This window comes from Ictalurus furcatus, chromosome 9 (genome assembly GCF_023375685.1).
Source record: "Ictalurus furcatus strain D&B chromosome 9, Billie_1.0, whole genome shotgun sequence".
Lineage (NCBI taxonomy): Eukaryota > Metazoa > Chordata > Actinopteri > Siluriformes > Ictaluridae > Ictalurus > Ictalurus furcatus.
In genome coordinates, this window is record NC_071263.1 from 1,587,501 (window position 1) to 1,607,257 (window position 19,757).

The window sequence follows — 19,757 nt, forward strand, 5'->3', positions numbered from 1 at the left end:
TACACAATCATAACACACTATAATCATACTATAACACACTACACTATCAGAACACACTATAATCATACTATAACACACTACACAATCATAACACACTATAATCATACTATAACACACTACACAATCATAACACACTATAATCATACTATAACACACTACACAATCATAACACACTATAATCATACTATAACACACTACACAATCAGAACACACTATAATCATACTATAACACACTACACTATCAGAACACACTATAATCATACTATAACACACTACACTATCAGAACACACTATAATCATACTATAACACACTACACTATCAGAACACACTATAATCATACTATAACACACTACACAATCATAACACACTATAATCGTACTATAACACACTACACTATCAGAACACACTATAATCGTACTATAACACACTACACTATCAGAACACACTATAATCGTACTATAACACACTACACAATCATAACACACTATAATCATACTATAACACACTACACAATCATAACACACTATAATCATACTATAACACACTACACTATCAGAACACACTATAATCATACTATTACACACTACACTATCAGAACACACTATAATCATACTATAACACACTACACAATCATAACACACTATAATCATACTATAACACACTACACAATCATTACACACTATAATCATACTATAACACACTACACAATCATAACACACTATAATCATACTATAACACACTACACAATCATAACACACTATAATCATACTATAACACACTACACAATCATAACACACTATAATCATACTATAACACACTACACAATCAGAACACACTATAATCATACTATAACACACTACACTATCAGACCACACTATAATCGTACTATAACACACTACACTATCAGAACACACTATAATCGTACTATAACACACTACACAATCATAACACACTATAATCATACTATAACACACTACACAATCATAACACACTATAATCATACTATAACACACTACACTATCAGAACACACTATAATCATACTATAACACACTACACAATCAGAACACACTATAATCATACTATAACACACTACACAATCATAACACACTATAATCATACTATAACACACTACACAATCATTACACACTATAATCATACTATAACACACTACACAATCATAACACACTATAATCATACTATAACACACTACACAATCATAACACACTATAATCATACTATAACACACTACACAATCATAACACACTATAATCATACTATAACACACTACACAATCAGAACACACTATAATCATACTATAACACACTACACTATCAGACCACACTATAATCATACTATAACACACTACACTATCAGAACACACTATAATCATACTATAGTGCACTACACTATCATAACACACTATAATCATACTATAACACACTACACAATCATAACACACTATAATCATACTATAACACACTACACTATCAGAACACACTATAATCATACTATAACACACTACACAATCATAACACACTATAATCATACTATAACACACTACACAATCATAACACACTATAATCATACTATAGTGCACTACACTATCAGAACACACTATAATCATACTATAACACACTACACAATCATAACACACTATAATCATACTATAACACACTACACAATCATAACACACTATAATCATACTATAACACACTACACTATCAGAACACACTATAATCATACTATAACCCACTACACTATCAGAACACACTATAATCATACTATAACACACTACACAATCATTACACACTATAATCATACTATAACACACTACACTATACTAACACTATAATCATACTATAACACACTACACAATCAGAACACACTATAATCATACTATAACACACTACACAATCAGAACACACTATAATCATACTATAACACACTACACTATACTAACACTATAATCATACTATAACACACTACACAATCAGAACACACTATAATCATACTATAACACACTACACAATCATAACACACTATAATCATACTATAACACACTACACTATCAGAACACACTATAATCATACTATAACACACTACACTATCAGAACACACTATAATCATACTATAACACACTACACAATCAGAACACACTATAATCATACTATAACACACTACACAATCAGAACACACTATAATCATACTATAACACACTACACTATACTCCATCACACTATAATCATACAGCTCACTAAAGTAAAGCACAACATACCCATAATATAGCCCATTTCACTATGCTACAACACACACTGATCATTGGGGCAATGAAATCAGGCCACAATACACAATACTACAGCATACCATGACTGTAAAACACACATTACTCCAACAGACTATAATCAGTTTACAGCAGACAGCAATCATAGCAAACAAACTACAATCATGTAACCGTACACTACACTATATTGCACAGAGTTGCCAGTTTATTAGGGATGTGACTGCTGCTTAGTATTGTGCATGTACATTTGTAGCATATTTCCCATAATATGGACACTTTGATATCGCACTAAACAAGTCCAGACATCACCACGGACTTCCTGACGCTGCTAAAAACCTGGAGCGTATGACTCACACACTTAATCCCTCTGGACCAATCCTGCCTCCTGCTTACCCAGCCTGGGCTTCTCTCACAACTCAGACGGCTGTGAATCACACACACTGCCACACTGTTATGTCTGACGTGTCAAATCAGAGAGGAGCGCCGTTCTAATTTTAACTCAAGGGAAAAAACACATACACACACACACACACACACAACAATTTGCTAGGTTTGAGAGTTTGTCTGGCTTCAAGCATGCAGTTTCTTCCTCTCTTCCTTCCAGCCGTGTCTATTTGTGACTTTGTGCTCTGCCGGACTGACGTGTGTGTGTGTGTGTATACTGGTTATCAGGATGGACAGAGAGGGAAACACCTGCCAGAAGCAGCCGCGTAGGCACCGAGTCACTATTGTTCCCACACACACGATGAGCTCCATCGCTCGGTCCGTCTGTTTTCCTCTGTCTTCTTCTGTCTGTCTGTCTCTCTCACAGCTTTCTGGGTCACAGGAAGTCCGTCACGGCATGCACATGCACCGTTAAGTGTTCGCCCTACTTCTATTTTAGCAACAAAGCTTTCAGACAGCGCAGACTAAAAATAAAAAAAATGAAAGCCTGCGTCGACGTAATACATCAACATCCGCATTCATACAAAATGAGCTCGCCGCTGTTGTTTTTTTTCCCCCACGCGCAGAAAAAAAACGAAACACACCACGATTCATTTCATCTACAGAATATATACTTTCCGGTCGTTTCTGTGATAATACACAATCCTGACTTGACATGGTTTTAGGGACATGGGACATGGGATAGAAAATGAGGACTGGAGAAGGATTTGGCGTTTTTCTCTGCTGTCAAATGAAATATGATGCAACGTACATGCCACAGACATTGTCAACATTTTGTCAACATAAACAGTCCTAGTTGTAATGATCACATTAGCTTATAAAACAGCACTTCGAATGCCAGGGTTGTTGTCGTTGTTGTTTTTCGTTCTCTCCTGTGAAGCGAGATGTGACCATGGTTTGAAGGATAAGCTGACCCAGCACTCATATGCTACACTTACAGCTCACTTCAAAATAAGAGTTTTTCATGCTCTTTTTGCAGAAAACGACTTGAAAAGGCGAAACCGCAATCTCACAAAATTGTTTTGCTCCCTCTTTCGCAGTGCTGTTTGCACTCGTGTCCGACGCACGTGAATCGAAGACGTCGTTGGCCGAATCAATCCGTCTGCCCAAATCTGCTGGAAAATCTGCGGTGATTGAACAAAATCGCGAGCTCCTCCGAACGTTGGAGTTCGTGCGGTTTCGCGTTCGCTACAAAATGGCGAAATCCTGAAGGGCCTGCCTCTATTCTACTCGGACTCCAACCTGTGTGTGTGACTTTCACGTAACCTCTGAGAGTTTGTAGGTACGTCTGAGGTTGGAACACTGATGTGCGCGATGCGTGCGTGCTTAACTCAACTCTGAATAGTTATTAACATTTAGCTAACGCTCTAATATTTCACCCCAATCCTCTTAGAGAAGATCACAAGACCTGAATAATCTCGTTTCCACCAGGAAGTGCCATAGCGACCCGATTAGAGCAAGTGCCGTAATACTGAGGCTGCAAGGTCTACTTTGTCTACCTGTGGAAACTTCAGAGGTTGTGTGTTTGTGCGGGGCTGAATGTCGCAGGCTGAGTTATTCCTGGAATGCGGGCCTCGAGTCTGCGGATTTTGAGAGCTAAGGACGCTATTTAAGGAAATATCTGGGCCCCCGGTATCCCCTAGTTCACCCCCGTTCTCATTCGCTTCCTGTCTGGAAGAAATCTTTATTTCCATACTCCATGCTGGGAGATGAATAAAACTGTGGATTCCTCCACCGAGGAGCCGGTATTACTGCGAAAAGATTTTTTTTTCGAAGAATTAACCAGACCATGCTAAGCGAATTTCATCGGAATATTCTGTATTTAATACGAACTCGTCCTTGTCTGGAACCGGAAAGGAGCTGTGGTGATGTTCTTCAGCTGAGCTGAGCTCATGCTCGATCAGCACTTTTTGAACCCGGCACACAGTAGAGTATTGTGTCCCGCTGTACAAACAACACAGATGTGCCAGATGATTGGCAGCTCAAGCCAAACTCACAAATGCAACAGTGTGGAGAGAAATGATCTCACAAGATGTACAGGCCAGTATGGGAGAGTGTTCTGGAGTGTGTATAAAGGTAGAGATGTCTCCAGAGTGCACGATCCATTAGAGCTGAGCAGCTGGGGCAGCTACAGAACCGGTCTGACGGCGTGGGGTAACTGAAGATGACACCCTCAATCCCCCCCGCCCCCCGTCAATCATTTTCACCCTTTGGCCGGGGGTGGAAACGCCCGAGCAAGTAAGTCTGGCTATTCCATCTGCCGAGAAGAGGACAGGAAACTCTTCCAACTTGCCCAGCCCCCTCTTCCCTCCCAGATGTCAGACGCAGGTCGAGACGTGACCGAGAGTAAATAAGGAACTCCTCTCTCTCTCTCTCGCTCTCGCTCTCTCTTTCTCTCATATTCTGGAAGCATAAAGCTGGAACTTAGAGTCCCATTCAAAAAAAACAAACAAAAAAACCACACTCCACCTTTTAACCAGCGAACGATGCGCTCAACTCAACGTCAACAAGAACACTAATTCCATATAAAACAAGGTTACCCAAGTGCCTTCAAGCCATTCTTTTCACTCTTGAACTGCTGATTTGTTTGATCTTATAATAAGATCTGATTCAGCTGTTGACGTAATCCAACTTCAGCATATTTTCCAAAGGTTAGAAGAGTGCACACATTTAAAAAAAAAAAAAAAAAATGTTAGCCTGTTCAGTCGTAGCTCTTTAATTAAGAACCTTTATTCCATTTTCCAAAGCCTAGGATTTATTATCGGGGAATAGGAAAATAGTAGTGAGGAACGATCCAGCCCAAGCTAACAGCTGAGCAGTTCAGGGTTAAATGCGCAAACGTCTGGCGGCCCTGGGAAAACCGTAACTGCTGAGCTAGAACTACCCAAGTACATGTATACAGGAAGATCTCCATGAACCCCGAAGACGTGGAATTTTATCTAATAAAATATTAACCAGGCAGGGGATTTTAGCTGGACTGTTGAACGCAGAGAAAGCTAAGAAGCTGCCGAGCCTTAGCTTAACCCTAACCCTAATGCGGTGCATCTTTTACATTAGCCTCAGTTTCACGCTGCTGTGACATTCCTCTTGCCCCAGTAGAGCTTCTCTACCTTTGCCTGACGCAGCTACCAGTGACTTCTTGCTAACGATGCACTTCTGGATGCAAAAAAACGACATGTCCTGTCAGTGATGCAGACTACTAGTTTACATGTGCGCGTACAGGTACGGCTATACGTGGAAGGAAGGTTGTGGTTCGACTGCTCTTAATGAGGAATATCAATCCAAACTGAGATCATCTGAATCTCCATGCACGTATCCACAGTCTGGGATAGAAAGAAATCGACCACAGCTTTGCTTCTTCACACATACCATTTGGTGTATATTTCTTATACTCGGACTAGGCCCGGTTCCAGCATGACAATCCCCCTGTGCACAAAGCGAGCGGAAGAACTCAAGTGTCCTGCACAGAACCCTGACCTCAACCCTACTGAACACTTTTGGGATGAACTGGAACTCCGACTGCACCCCAGGCCTCCTCACGTGACCTTGCTAATGCTCTTGTAGCTGGAACGATCACAAATCCCTACAGCCACGCTCCGAAATCCAAAAAAGTGGAAAGCCTTCGCAGAAGAGTGAAGGTTATCAGAACAGCGACAGGGACGAAATCTGGAGTATCTGGGAAGTTCTAAAAGTCGGGTGTCCGCAAACTTTTGGCCGCACGGTGTACCTTCGACAGTTTAGCAAGAAATGAAATTTGGATACGGCGTTCATTGTACGAACCGAATGATTCTGTGTCAACGTTTCCAGTCGGAATCTAGGTGTGGCACTGAAAAGCCTCGAAGTCTGGCTCGAGGCACGTTATAAAAAATGCACAGCTCCCATTTCAAAGTCGCGAGATCAGCTACTGAGGTCATTACATAACACACTCTATTGAGTGCTTTTCAACAACACGCAACTTTCTGACTTATTACACAACTACCTTTCGGGTCATATGCTATAACTTTTTAGAGCTGACTTTATACGGATTTACATGTAGCTTACAAGATGCACTCGCCGCTTATATTAGCGAGTGAAGATACCTTGTAAATAAATAAAGCGTTTTTCCTAGTATGAGATTATGACATAACAAATCTAAGAGCATTACGCATATTTCTAGACATTCAAGCTTAAATTTGTTTGGTTCTATTAGCAGATTGTTTTGCTTCTTTCTATAAATATGTAAAAGCTTCAAATAAACGACATTATATTTACTTAATCAGATTTAGCTGCTAATCTTCAACTGAGATTTTTGGTCTATTAAAGCAAATAATTCAGCCTCGAATGTACTCAATTGGGGTACTCAATCCCAGACTCGGACTTAAGTCCAACTCGGAACCTTTTGGACGCGGACTCGATTGGTTAAGGACTTGGTCTCGACTCGGACTCGACGAAGGTGGACTCGGACGCTTAGCTTGACGGTTTTAACTCGGTCGCCCTTTTCATTTGGACTTGATCTTGATTTCTCGCCTCTTCGAACTCCTTTAGACTCTTTACTCGATCCTGGCTAGTCCTGGACTTGGACTTGACAACGGCGGTCTTGACTATAGCTCCGTCTGAACATAAAGTAGGAATAGCAGCGATATAGTCGAAGGTTCTCAGATAACAATATTACGATACGTTGTTTATTATTTTTGTCCGATTCTTGTCATACGCCTATGAGAGGATGGCAAACGTTGTGTTCGGATCAAAACGTTGTAGTCAGGCTCTCCGTCCCCTTCTGTCCCAGAGTTTATATTAGTGTCTGAATCAAAGCATTGTGCGCCAGAAAGAAACAGTTTGCTTCTGTGTGGCTGCGATGAAACGGCTCACCACCCCTAAAGAAGAAGCTCGATTTCTTCCCAGACAGCACAAAAATTCTGTTCGGAGCAACCAGAAAGGGTGGACAGCCATGACAGAGCAAGTGTTTGGGTGTTGGCCTGGAAAAACACTTTATAAAGCCAGGGGATGGAGGAATGGAGGATTTAGCTTCCAATACATCTAGACTACTGGTATGAAAAGCTCACTGTTTGTTAACCTCTTCAGACACTGCTTCTGTTGTAGTGGTCATCACATGGGAAAAACGGAAAACCTGCATCATTTGAAATGAACCACAACGCTGCTGTATTCTCGAATTTGATTGGTCAGAATGCGTTGATTCATTCTCTATACCAGCAGCTCTCAATACTTTAGTAAAAAAAAATCATATACATATATATATATATATATATATATATATATACAAAGAGATTTTTTTTATAGAAGGAGTCTCCAGTGCTAGTGCTTTGTAACCGTTAGAACGTTTTCCACCACAGTGAAGTCTTCAAGACTTTACACGTTCTGGTTTCTTGGTTCTGTGAGTCTGGTGAGGAGACGACTTGTCTCGTGGATGTTCCACAACATTAACTGTAACTAAAAATGGATAAAAGTATGCTGTGTCGTTCGTAATAAGTTTTTTTTTTAAAATAAAGAAATCAAAAATTGCAACTGTTGGCAAATTGCCGCAGTATAAGAAGAATAAAACACTCCACATGCTGTTATTGGAAAATAATCGATGTCAGCCGGCATAACACCGGCCAGTCGTTGATTATTTACTATAACAGCACACCATGTCGTGTTTGATTCCTTATAAGAAGCATGGCAAATGAGTAGGGACCTTAATCTGTTGAGGTAATAAATACAATCTTTTCCTTTTCGAACACCGTCTGATGGATAGTATTGGATGGGACGAAACATGTGATATCAACTGACTATATAACTACATATATAACTTTTTGTTAATTAAGTTTTTGTTAATTTTCCAATTAAGTTTTACAACATTTCCGTAGTAGTAGTTCAGAATATTCAAAAATAATATTCTGTACTGGGTTAAAGTGTCAGGAAATATGCAGTGCACAGGTATATTTTGTTCTTGAATCTACAAAAACAATATTTAAAGAATGTAAATGTACATCCGAAGCTACAGCAGTGGACTTTAATGTCTAATTCTGAATGTTTAAAGTCTCCATGCAATCAAAATGGATGTTTTTTGGTTTTTAGTACGAATATGTTAGCCGTAAGGTTATCTATAAGCTAGTGCGCTCCAAAACGTTGACAAACTTCATTTTTAGAAGATATACGCGTTCAAAATCGACAGTCTCTCTCCACCACCGATACGGATCGACAGTCCCGATGACGTCGTTCCGCACTTCTCATCAGATTTTCCGTCCAATCGAATGCTCTCTGGAATCTAAAATAGTCCCGCCCCTAACATTATAAAACCCCATGGTACTAACTGTCAAGTACGGCTTAGCCCGGGCTGTGAGGTAAGCTCAACGCTATTGGCTGTTTATAAAAGGGGGCGGGGCAACTCGATATGTCCAGCCCTGACTTCACATTTATCAAAAAGAAATGACAGAAAACATGGACATGAGTCACTTTGTGTACAGACAAAACGCACAGTCGGAAAAGCAGCGTGTCAGTAATGACCTTCTCCCCTGCTGAGACCGAGCATGTCCCGTCTGACTGCTACAGAGGGGAATGGTGGATGCTGAGAGTGGAAGGCACTGTGTGCGTGTGTGTGTGTGTGTGTGTGTGTGTGTGTGGGTGGGTGGCATGGCATCCATCTCATCCATCTCCCAGGGAGGCCACCATGGTGGAAAATCAAATCGGGTCTAAACAACACCAAGGCGTGGGCATTGTCTCCACAATTTCTCTGTATCTCTCTCTCTCGCTCACACACACACACACACACACACACACACACCTCCCTTGTCACATCCTTTCCTGAACCTCTGATCTGCACCCTGCCTCAAGCATTATATTCCAGATCATGGAAGTAGAAACCAGGAATGGACAATTCTGAAAAGTACACACACACACATACACACAGAAGTGTAATAAATAGGGTTAGCCATTGTATTTTGGAGCGAGATGACAAACATAGCTAATTCTGAGACATAAAGTCACAGTTACCTTTTTATATTTTAAACAGGAAACAGATCCGAGAATTCAAGGATGCAGAATCATTGCCTTCAATGGTGCTTCGGATTGGTCCAAAATGAAGGAACCTTAGAGGAACGATGTCCTATGCAATGGGACAGGTATATATACATAACACTAAATATCGCTATATATTTTATGCTACATATCTTACTAATTATCGGTATGTCCAACAAACACACTTAATTTAACCCATAACCTATGAAGAATACTTTATATATTTTTCATTATTCAATAATTATATATGCAGACAAAATCTCCTCAGTGTAAGACACACGAGTTCCCAGTGCCAGTTTGGTTTCTCTTTAATCTTCCGGCATCGATCTGAAATGACACATTATTCAGCGAGCACGTAAACACTTATCTCAAAGTCACCATCGGCGTGCTGTGGGATGCTGAGACGAACAGCGAATACATTGCATCACTTTGGGTTGGAGAACAAGGCTGCTTCTTCACAGACGAGAATAAGTAGGTCATTGTGGATTCCTTTCATTAGTACAGTTCCTTCCAAATAGTTGTGCCTTTCCACAGCTGAACGCTAACCAGCTGTAAGCACCACTCTCAGGACCTTTTAAACGTTTTAGTACTATTGGGTTTTTAAAAAAAAAAACAACAAAAAAATATTGACTGTTGACCAAATGCTTATTAACATGGCAAGGTGTATTTTTAAAATATATTTAAATGATGTGAAAAACGAATCTTTTCAATGCAAATTTTATACATGTGTACATTCGTTAATTTAATCCAGTAAATTAAACGGTACGTTTTCTGGAAGTATTATAGTTATAACTTTTTACAGTAACAAGTACCGAGTTTGTCCCTCATGCAACTTGTTAAACGGTAAAATACAATTTACGTATGGTACTTTAGTGCTTCTTTCACTAAAGAACATTAACAAAACATTAGCTAAGGCTAACTAACAACAGCTTTATTGCTAACTCTGCAAACGTTAACTAGCATGATAGTATTCGGCTAGTTTTGTTTGGTCAGAAATGCTAACACCTAGCTAGTCACAATACAAGCAGCCTCGATTAAAAACTAAAAGTACTCTCTATTCGTTGTCATCCTTGCTGTCACATCTCTTAAGAGTTTAGATTTGCTACGAATTTAGATGCCTTCCCTGAAGCGATCTAAAGTTAGTAATGAAGTATATCTAGCTATAAGTTAGCAAGCTAAATTTCTACGGTAAGAAGCGAAACATCAAGACAACCGATTAGCTTACATTTGTATTCCGTAAGACATTCCTAAGCGTACTCATTTTCAACCTTTTACTGAAAAATCAATCGATCAAAATCACAAACCTGTAGCTATAAAGTTTTCAAGCTCAGCTTTACGATACACTACGGTAAACATATACAGCTAGACATTTCAGCGTACAGCATTCTGTCAATAAATTAACTTACGACAAGCTCTTTTAGGCTACTTTATATTAAGGTATCACGAGAATAATTATATAAATTATGTGTCACCTTTTAGTTTATAGTAACTACTATTTCTTTTTAATATTGACATACTTAGATAGTTAGATATATAGGACCCCACTCAGAGTGTGTGACTTGAGTCCAAAAGTTATGTCAATATTTATCCGTGGAACGTTACGTGTATTCAAAAAACGGGTTAAGCACCTGCGTAAATTGATTTCCGCGGGCTTGCCGATCCGATTATTTAAATGAGCTGCATGTAGTTCACACCTCCGAAGTTGCGAGTAGGCGTGTTCGAGATTTCAATAGCGTCTAGACCTTTAAACACAAGCGGGACCAAAAAAAAAACCAAAAACAAGGATAGAAAATGTGGACTGAAGAAGGAAAGAATGTATTGCAATGTAACATTATACTGTCCATGAATTATATATAAATGAGATGATTATTTAATAGGAGTCTAGTATATTGTGAATGAATATACGAGTGTCCTGGTTGTAGTTATCACATTAATCGCTGCACAATTTGGTTTAATTTAACAACATGGCTTCCACCCTCATTATTCAGCAGCTTATAAAATAGCACTTGATCCAGCACATCCGAATAGTTTTCTTAATGTGCTGACAGATCTACCGAAACACATTCACTAAAGCTCTCATAGTGAAACTAGGGACTGCATGCCACTGGTGCAGAAAAGTACCGTTACAACAGAGTCACACTTCTTTCTCAAGTGAGTCAGAGGAAGCTGGCAGGAGCTACTTGCTGACACAGGTAAGTCTGGCTAACAAGACCCGGCCGGGTGAAGCCCGTCACATATAAACACACACATCCGGTAAGGAGTGACGAACTCAGGAGGTTAGAAATACATACAAGCATGCAAATGCAGTGATTTGCAAACTCTCCAGAGCTCCACATCGTTGTAGGGAGGCCGGACGTATGCAAAACCGCATCGTACACGTACACACCCGTGTAGTCAAACCATCAACGGCCAAATTCATCGCACATCTTCGTGGCACAACAAATCGTGGCCTGAGCACATCCTCGTTTCCAATCTCTATACACCTGCTGATGAGTTCATCTTTATAATGGAGTTAAAATGGGGTGCGGTTCCGTGGAACAAAATCGAATTTACAAAATCCTGTAGTCCATCAGCTGAGACATGTGGTGTTAGACGAGGAGTACGTTATGGCTCTTTCACCGAACACTCTGGAATCAATCTGATATTCACACGTGTGTGTGTGTGTGTGTGTGTTTTGTATATACGGTATAGATATAACACCGGTGAGATAATATAAACCCCAAGATATCTCTTTAGCTGATTACATTTCTAATCTGCTCATCAGTAGACCAGACACCACTACACGTTTTTAATCAGATGATTTGGTTACCAAGGTTTTTGTTTCCATGGCCACAGTGTCTTCTCAAGCAACACTCTAGACCACTAAAGACTAAGTTTTGAGGGATTCTTATTTATTTATTGTTTGGTTTGGTTAGAACTTTTCTGTCTACCGTATTTATGCGCAACTGCATTATTATTACGCCGTTGATGAGACCATGTGATATGATGCTCCGCTCAACCCTGATATCTTCCCTATCGAGCTGTTGATAAACGACCAGCTGTCAGCCTGGAGGATCTGAAGAACGTCATAGTGATCTCAATACACTTGCTTTTCCTAGTGAAGATTCTAGGCAGATTCAACCGACACAAGCATGCTGTACTGACCTGGGTTGTTGGCTTCCACTTCAAGAACGTGCAGCTCTGTGCACTCAGCTAACGAATGCTCCAGACAGAGCTGCAGGAACCGAGCCTGGGTCCGACTCACCCGCTTCAACAGTGACAGCAGAGCTACGGTCTGCTCACACTCGTTCCAGCCCTTAAACCAGCTGGCCAAGACGCCCACCTGGTCACGAAACATCATGGTCTGGTGGACCGCACTTGAAGACTGTGACGTGGGTTTAATGAGAAGAACGGATGTATTCAATGTGGTGGGACTCGCTTCACAGACGGATCCTGGAAAAGCTCCGATTTGTCGGTTGTGAAGTCTTGCTGTCGAGCGACGTTAATGAGGACTCGAGTGTTGTCTCGTCATTCTCGGTTATGTTCTGATACCAGATGGTGTTCTCCTCCAAGGTTTTGGCAATAAGTGATAACCCAACGACGACACTCCGTGATGGCTGTCCTGCGTTAATGTAGATTTACTGCTGCTGGCATTTTTCACCAGGAACACCTTCGATCTGCAAAGAAGAAGTGACAGATGGTTAGAGCCCGTAGATGGATGGATAGATGGATGGACGGATAGACACTTTTCTGATTGATTATTGCACATATTCCCTCAAATCTCAATCCAATTCTTTAACTCTAATTCTTTAACTCTCAAATATGATTGCTTAAAATGTTTGAATTATTATTATTATTATTATTATTATTATTATTTTATAACACCAGCTCTTTATAACACAGCGTAATATTAATGCGTTCATTCTAATGTGTTGCTGTTTCTACAGTAACAACTTACACAGATATTAATCCACATGAACGGATTTTTCATTTTCTTTTAAAAGTAAAAAAAAAAAAAGTGTGTCGTCGTTAATTATTACGATGACATTTCTGAGGAGACGTTTACTTCGCGTGTTTGGAAGGAGTCTCCAGTGTCACTGTTGTAAGAGTCTGAGGTAAACCTGTAACTTTTGCCAAGTCTTCTTCTCCGGAACATGACGAGCTGCATTTTTGTCTTATTAACATTAAGAGGGAGGAAACGTAAGCGAGGGAGGGCTGAGCGACGTAGTAAGGACTGTTTATAGATGTTATAAGTGATAACATGAACTAACTTGTTTTGTGGGTGCTTCACAGCGTAACTATAAACAGTTTTTTTTTTTAAACTATCATTTGTCATTCTTTTAATAAAAATGTTACGGTATAAAAGTAATAGAACACTTTATGGTGTCAATGACCTGACACTAAGCGTCGCACATCTTCGCTGTTATTATTATTATTATTGTTATTATTTTCCTATAATTGCACACCCAGCATTAATATTATCCAATATAGGGGCGCACGGTGGCTTAGTGGTCAGCACGTTCGCCTCACACCTCCAGGGTCGGGGTTCGATTCCCACCGTGGCCCTGTGTGTGTGGAGTTTGCATGTTCTCCCCGTGCTGCGGGGGTTTCCTCCGGGTACTCCGGTTTCCTCCCCCAGTCCAAAGACATGCATGGTAGTCTGATTGGTGTGTCTAAAGTGTCCGTAGTGTATGAATGGGTGTGTGAGTGTGTGAGATTGTGTGCCCTATGATGGATTGGCACCCTGTCCAGGGTGTACCCCGCCTTGTACCCGATGCTCCCTGGGATAGGCTCCAGGTTTCCCTGTGACCCTGAAAAGGATAAAGCGGTATAGAAGATGGATGGATTATCGATATACAATATAGCGAACTCTAGAAGACAGTCAGGAAGGAACTTTATCATCTTAGGCAGATGATATTATGTTGAATATCATGACTGTTAGTATTGCACAAACGATAATCGTGATATCCCCACGGAACACACACACACACACACACTACACACACAGGCACAGATTCCTCGGCGTGTCAGAGGCTGTCATCTTGTTTAACCCGGACCAGGTTCGACATTTCCAGTCAGATATCTACATCTAATCCTGTCACAACACCGCCATTTATCGTGTCCTCTCTTTCCGAAGCTAAAATTATTAGCATCGATAAAAATAAACCCAGGCTTCAGTCAGTCAGTCAGTCAGTCAGGCTTCGGTTGGGAACCGCTCGTGAGCATTACAGAAAAACTAGTGCGAAAATTCAAGATTAAAAACATAACACCATGAATCATTTAAAACACGAATGTTTTTTTCGCTTTGGGTTTGCTTATTTCGAGAAAATTCGCCGGGGAAAAAAAATCACCTCAGAACAACCGTAGGAAAGCTCCTACCCTGGGTTACACTAGGTTAGCACACACACACACACACACTAATACAAACAAGTCCTTCTTTAACGCGTTCGGGAAATAAAACGGCTCCCAGAAGACAGGAGATTGTTGTACGTTTCTAACAATCATTCTGCATTTATTTTTCAAATATTTATATATCATCTGCTACTGCATTTACAGCTGGAGAAAATGTTTGTGAGGAAAGCTCTTACCCGTTTATTTCCTGTACAGAAGGCGTCCAGGACTCAGTAAAGCTGCTGACTCTCAGGACAAATATGTCTATAATTTCCCCATATACAGGCTATTTTGACTTAAAATTGACTACCTATGGACGCCAGAGAGAGAGAGAGAGAGAGAGAGAGACATTTGGATAATATGTTATTTTATAAAAGAGAGAGAGAGAGAGATTGAACTGGAGGTAGGGGAAGTAGAGATAGTAGTATAGTATAATAAATCAAATCCAATATATAGCAATAATAATATTAATAATAATAATAATGTTACCCACATTGAGGTCCGGTATGCATGTATCCAAAGTGCTGTGTTTGAATTAGGAGTGGAGCAAAAAGCCCCAACTCACTCAGGCTCACTCCAGGGTTTGGCCATGTTGACCAAGTTTTCTCAGTCCAGACAACAGACCCAGCATTGCTCTATTTTCTCCTTTACACTCCTGACCAGAAGACCAGCGTTGCATTACTTCTCTTGCGTTCCTTCCCTTGCTTTTCCTCCCTAAAGTCCAGAAAGGAGTCCTAACATTTCTCTCTCGTCCCCCCCCCCCAAACTCCTTAAGAGTCCCAGTGGAGAATCTCAGGCTTGCTTTTGCTTTTCTTCTGCCCCCAGTCCAGAGCAAAGACTCGGCATTGCTTGGGTTTCTTTTCTTTTTTTTTCTTCTTCTTCTTCTTCTTCTTCTCTCCCCTTTTCTTTTTTTCCCCTTCTTCCTCCCTCCAGTCCAGAGGAGAGACTCAGCATTGCTTTTGCTTCCCACATGCGAATCATTAACAGGGAGCATTACGTCAGGGGCTTGGCAGCACACGCAAGCACCAAAATAGAGAATGGAGTTACAGGAACAGATCACACTGAGACCACTGACCTGGAATTAGCCATAGAAAGGCTTGGGATTATATCACGATAGAACAGTCGAAGTGTGTCAGATGAAATCTTGAGGGGGGGCAGATTTAAGTTTAAGAGTGAGGGCTACACCATGTCCCTGTTTGCTTGTATGTAGATACAACACTGTCCACCATTTCTATCTTCAACCCAAGAAATCTTCTACATCAGAAAGGCATACAAAAGGACAGCATTATATTTAGGATCCATTTGATACCCCCCTCGAGTTCTTCATTGTATAAGGGATACCGTAGTGACAAATTCCTTCCAGTAGTAGGCATCTATGTCCACTAAGATTTGACCCCTGGTTTTAATCTGAAGTTCATTACAGCACACTTTCTCGCCATTAAGTAGTAGTGTCAAGGTATTATTGTCATCCCATCCGTATAAATACACAAGGGCGTAAAAGTTCAGTACATATCCTGCCTTCACCTGCAAAGTCGTAAGTGTGTCTAGTAAAAAAAACTACTACAACACGTAATTCGTCCCAGTTTCCAAGTACGTCATGGGTTTAAATAGTTATGTTAGTGCAGATCATGAGGCACAGGAGATCACGAGAGGTTAAATACCACTCTACTCACAAAAACATGGCACGTGGCTTCTGTAACAAGTTGTTTATTGATAGATGTTCAGTTATACTGCTCACCTGGATTGGATTTGGACTCTGTGTTAGTCCATTTGGATTCTTTAAGATGATGGAGATCTTAAATGATCCCGGATCCTGTACAAATAAAGAGATCACCAGTCGAAGGTTATCGGTGTTGCTCTAGATTCCAGCAGTAGCTCTACGGAAGCCCTGTTTTGTTTTTGTTTTTTGTTTTTCCACTCACGAGCAGAGGAACATCTACCACTGCTGATCTACCACTGTCCCACTTTCATAAGACCACAAGAAAGTACCCTAATTAAAAATTCCCCAGCATAACAATGATATGTTGCTTAATTAAGACTGATTCTACACTTTATTTTATTTTTGATGCAATGCCGATATGATATCAGAGCTCTGGGTTTTGATTGAAAGCTGACACTTGATCCGATACCTAACATGCTCACCGTTATAGATCCAAGTTATGCGAAAACTATTTTTGCTTGTATATTCATATAACATCTGTATGTAATATCTGTGTCTTGTTAGTAAACATTACGTACTTTCACTGAATAAAACCAGTGAACTGGATCAGAAAATGTGCCAAATCCAATCCGATACTGACCCAGTCCCAATACCACACTCAATATACTGAACTGGGTCACATTGACGTCTCTAAATGCTATTTTCATAACGTGACCCACAAGTACATTATGTGTTCTAATCATAACTGGTGACATAAAATAATGGTGGAATAATGTATTTAAAAAAAAAGTAAGTTGATTTAAGTTAATTTTGCGTGTGATGAAACAGGACTACTGAGAAACCATGTGTTGTTCTATAAGGCACGAAATCCCTTGTTCATCTGCATCTATATACACAATTCTCATCCATTCCTACATATTTCTGACCCAAAGCTAATTCGCCTTCAGGAAAAAGCTGATTGGTGATATTATTAGGAGTTTTAGATCAGTTTGAACCTAAGCTGGGTTTGAAATTTGCTTGGGTTTAGATTTGTTGTACAGCAATGCCCATATTTTCCTTGTCACCGAAACACACAAGGCTACCGAGCAGTATAGGATCCTCGTTGGTGATCCAAGTCTCCAGTGCTGCTCATGTTCCACTTTACTCTGCTCCATATACATACAATAAAAATATACTGTAAATATACAGTAGCTCAGCCAAAAATCGAATGACTGTATTTTTCTCAAACGCAATCACTCACCAAATCCAGTTCCTCACTTTACTGTCAAGTGGGCATGGAACATATTTTGAACTATGCAAAGTAAGAAGTGAACTTCAACCTAACATTAGCTAAGTGGTGTAAACTGGAACGACACTTCGATTACATAGGCTTTAATAATAAGATACATTTTGGTCTTTGGCGCCATCTTGTGGCTAAATTTACACATTGCTTTCACATAAGATTAGCCAAGGTAGCGTTAATTGCAATCTGCACTTACTACAAGTAAGACATTACAGATAGAAACATTGATTTGAGTTATTTCAGTCATTTTTAAGATTTTCTCTTTTTTTTTTTGGAAAATGTCTATTCTTAAACTGCACTAATGCAAAAAAAATATTAACACCCATTTGTAATATGTTTATTTCATTTGCATTCTTAAACCTAGCAACTTTGATGAAGGCTTTAAGCAGCACGCACTAGGCACAATCACATCATATCATATATACCTAAAATAAAACTTGTTTCCTTATATATATATATATATATATATACACACACACACACACACACACACACACACACACACACACACATAATATAGCCAAAAGTATGTGGACATCCTATTTCAACGGCATTACATTGATATGGAGTTGCCCACGCTTTTGCTGTTATAAAAAATAAACCCCTACTCTTCTGGGAAGGCTTAGGTCTAGATTTTGAAGCATGGCTGTGGGGATCTGTTCAGTCAAGCACAGGGTCTGGGGTGCAGTCGGCGTTCCAGTTCATCCTAAAATGGGGTTGAGGTCAGGTCTCTGTGCAGGACACTCGAGTTCTTCCACACCAACTTTTGGAAAACCATGTCTTCATGGACCTCGCCTTGAGCACAATGTATTGTTATGTTGGTACAGGTCTGGGCCTCTTAGTTCCAGTGAAGGGAAACTGTAATGCTACAGCATACAAAGACATCCTGTATGATTGAAGAACCACATATTGGAAACCAGAGCAGAAACATATTCATTAACAATAAAGACATTCCTCAAAATAATTTCTTTCCACTTTGTAGCCATAACCAAAATTCTATGTTTTTAAAATTCATTTCTATCCCTAATTTGAAGCATATTAACTGAGGAATTTACTAAAATTAATATTGTTAGTTTTATGATAGATTCTACACTGAAAAGCTGCATAAAATATATTTTTTTCTTGATAAAACAGTAAAGAAATCATATTCCAGCAAACTTAACAGTGAAATAAATCTTTTAATTACAGCATTAAAATATTTGATGATTTTTTTTTGTTTGATTAAAAGTGTCAGTTTATATTAGATTTTAAATCATACGAAGCCTCAACTGCATTAAGAAAATGTAAATATATGAAAAAGTTCCAATACAAGCAATACTTGTATACTATAAGAATAGCTGCAACTCAAATAAACTTTCGTCTTTGGCGACATCTTGTGGCGAAATGAACGCATGACACATTAAGTTGCGTTAACGCCACACACATGTAATCTGCACTTAACTATTGCTGAGAAGGAGTCAATAATTAGAAATAAAATCTCAGTAAAGACAATTCTGCACAGGCTTCTTTGCTCATATTTACCATATAATGGTGCCAGTATTAGTGGATGGAAATGTATTTGAATTCATCCCGTTATCTAGGGCAAAGTCCTAAAAAACCTCACTTCTCCCTACATAAGTGCACTACATAGGCTTCTGAACACACAGTGTAGTGCACTAAGTGTCCAATAGGGAGCAGTTTCGGTTTAGGATCACGAGACACGTCCTTCACGTCGTTCACGTAGGA

General features: G+C 39.8%; 1 protein-coding gene across 5 annotated transcripts in view; it reads right to left on the reverse strand.

The window, feature by feature from the left end:
* samd4a (sterile alpha motif domain containing 4A) overlaps window positions 1-16,654 on the reverse strand; it is a 46,922-nt gene extending 30,268 nt beyond the window's left edge. For 2 of the 5 annotated variants that reach the window (XM_053632491.1, XM_053632489.1), the window contains exons 1-3: window positions 15,584-16,654; window positions 15,288-15,400; window positions 12,865-13,376 (exon numbers count right to left, since the gene is read on the reverse strand). In XM_053632491.1, coding sequence (XP_053488466.1) covers window positions 12,865-13,060 — 196 coding nt within the window. In that variant the 5' untranslated portion in view covers window positions 13,061-13,376; window positions 15,288-15,400; window positions 15,584-16,654. The remainder of the gene's footprint in view (window positions 1-12,864; window positions 13,377-15,287; window positions 15,401-15,583) is intronic. The other 3 variants (XM_053632493.1, XM_053632492.1, XM_053632490.1) reach the window with 2 other exon arrangements.
* Between the last annotated feature and the right edge of the window lie 3,103 nt (window positions 16,655-19,757).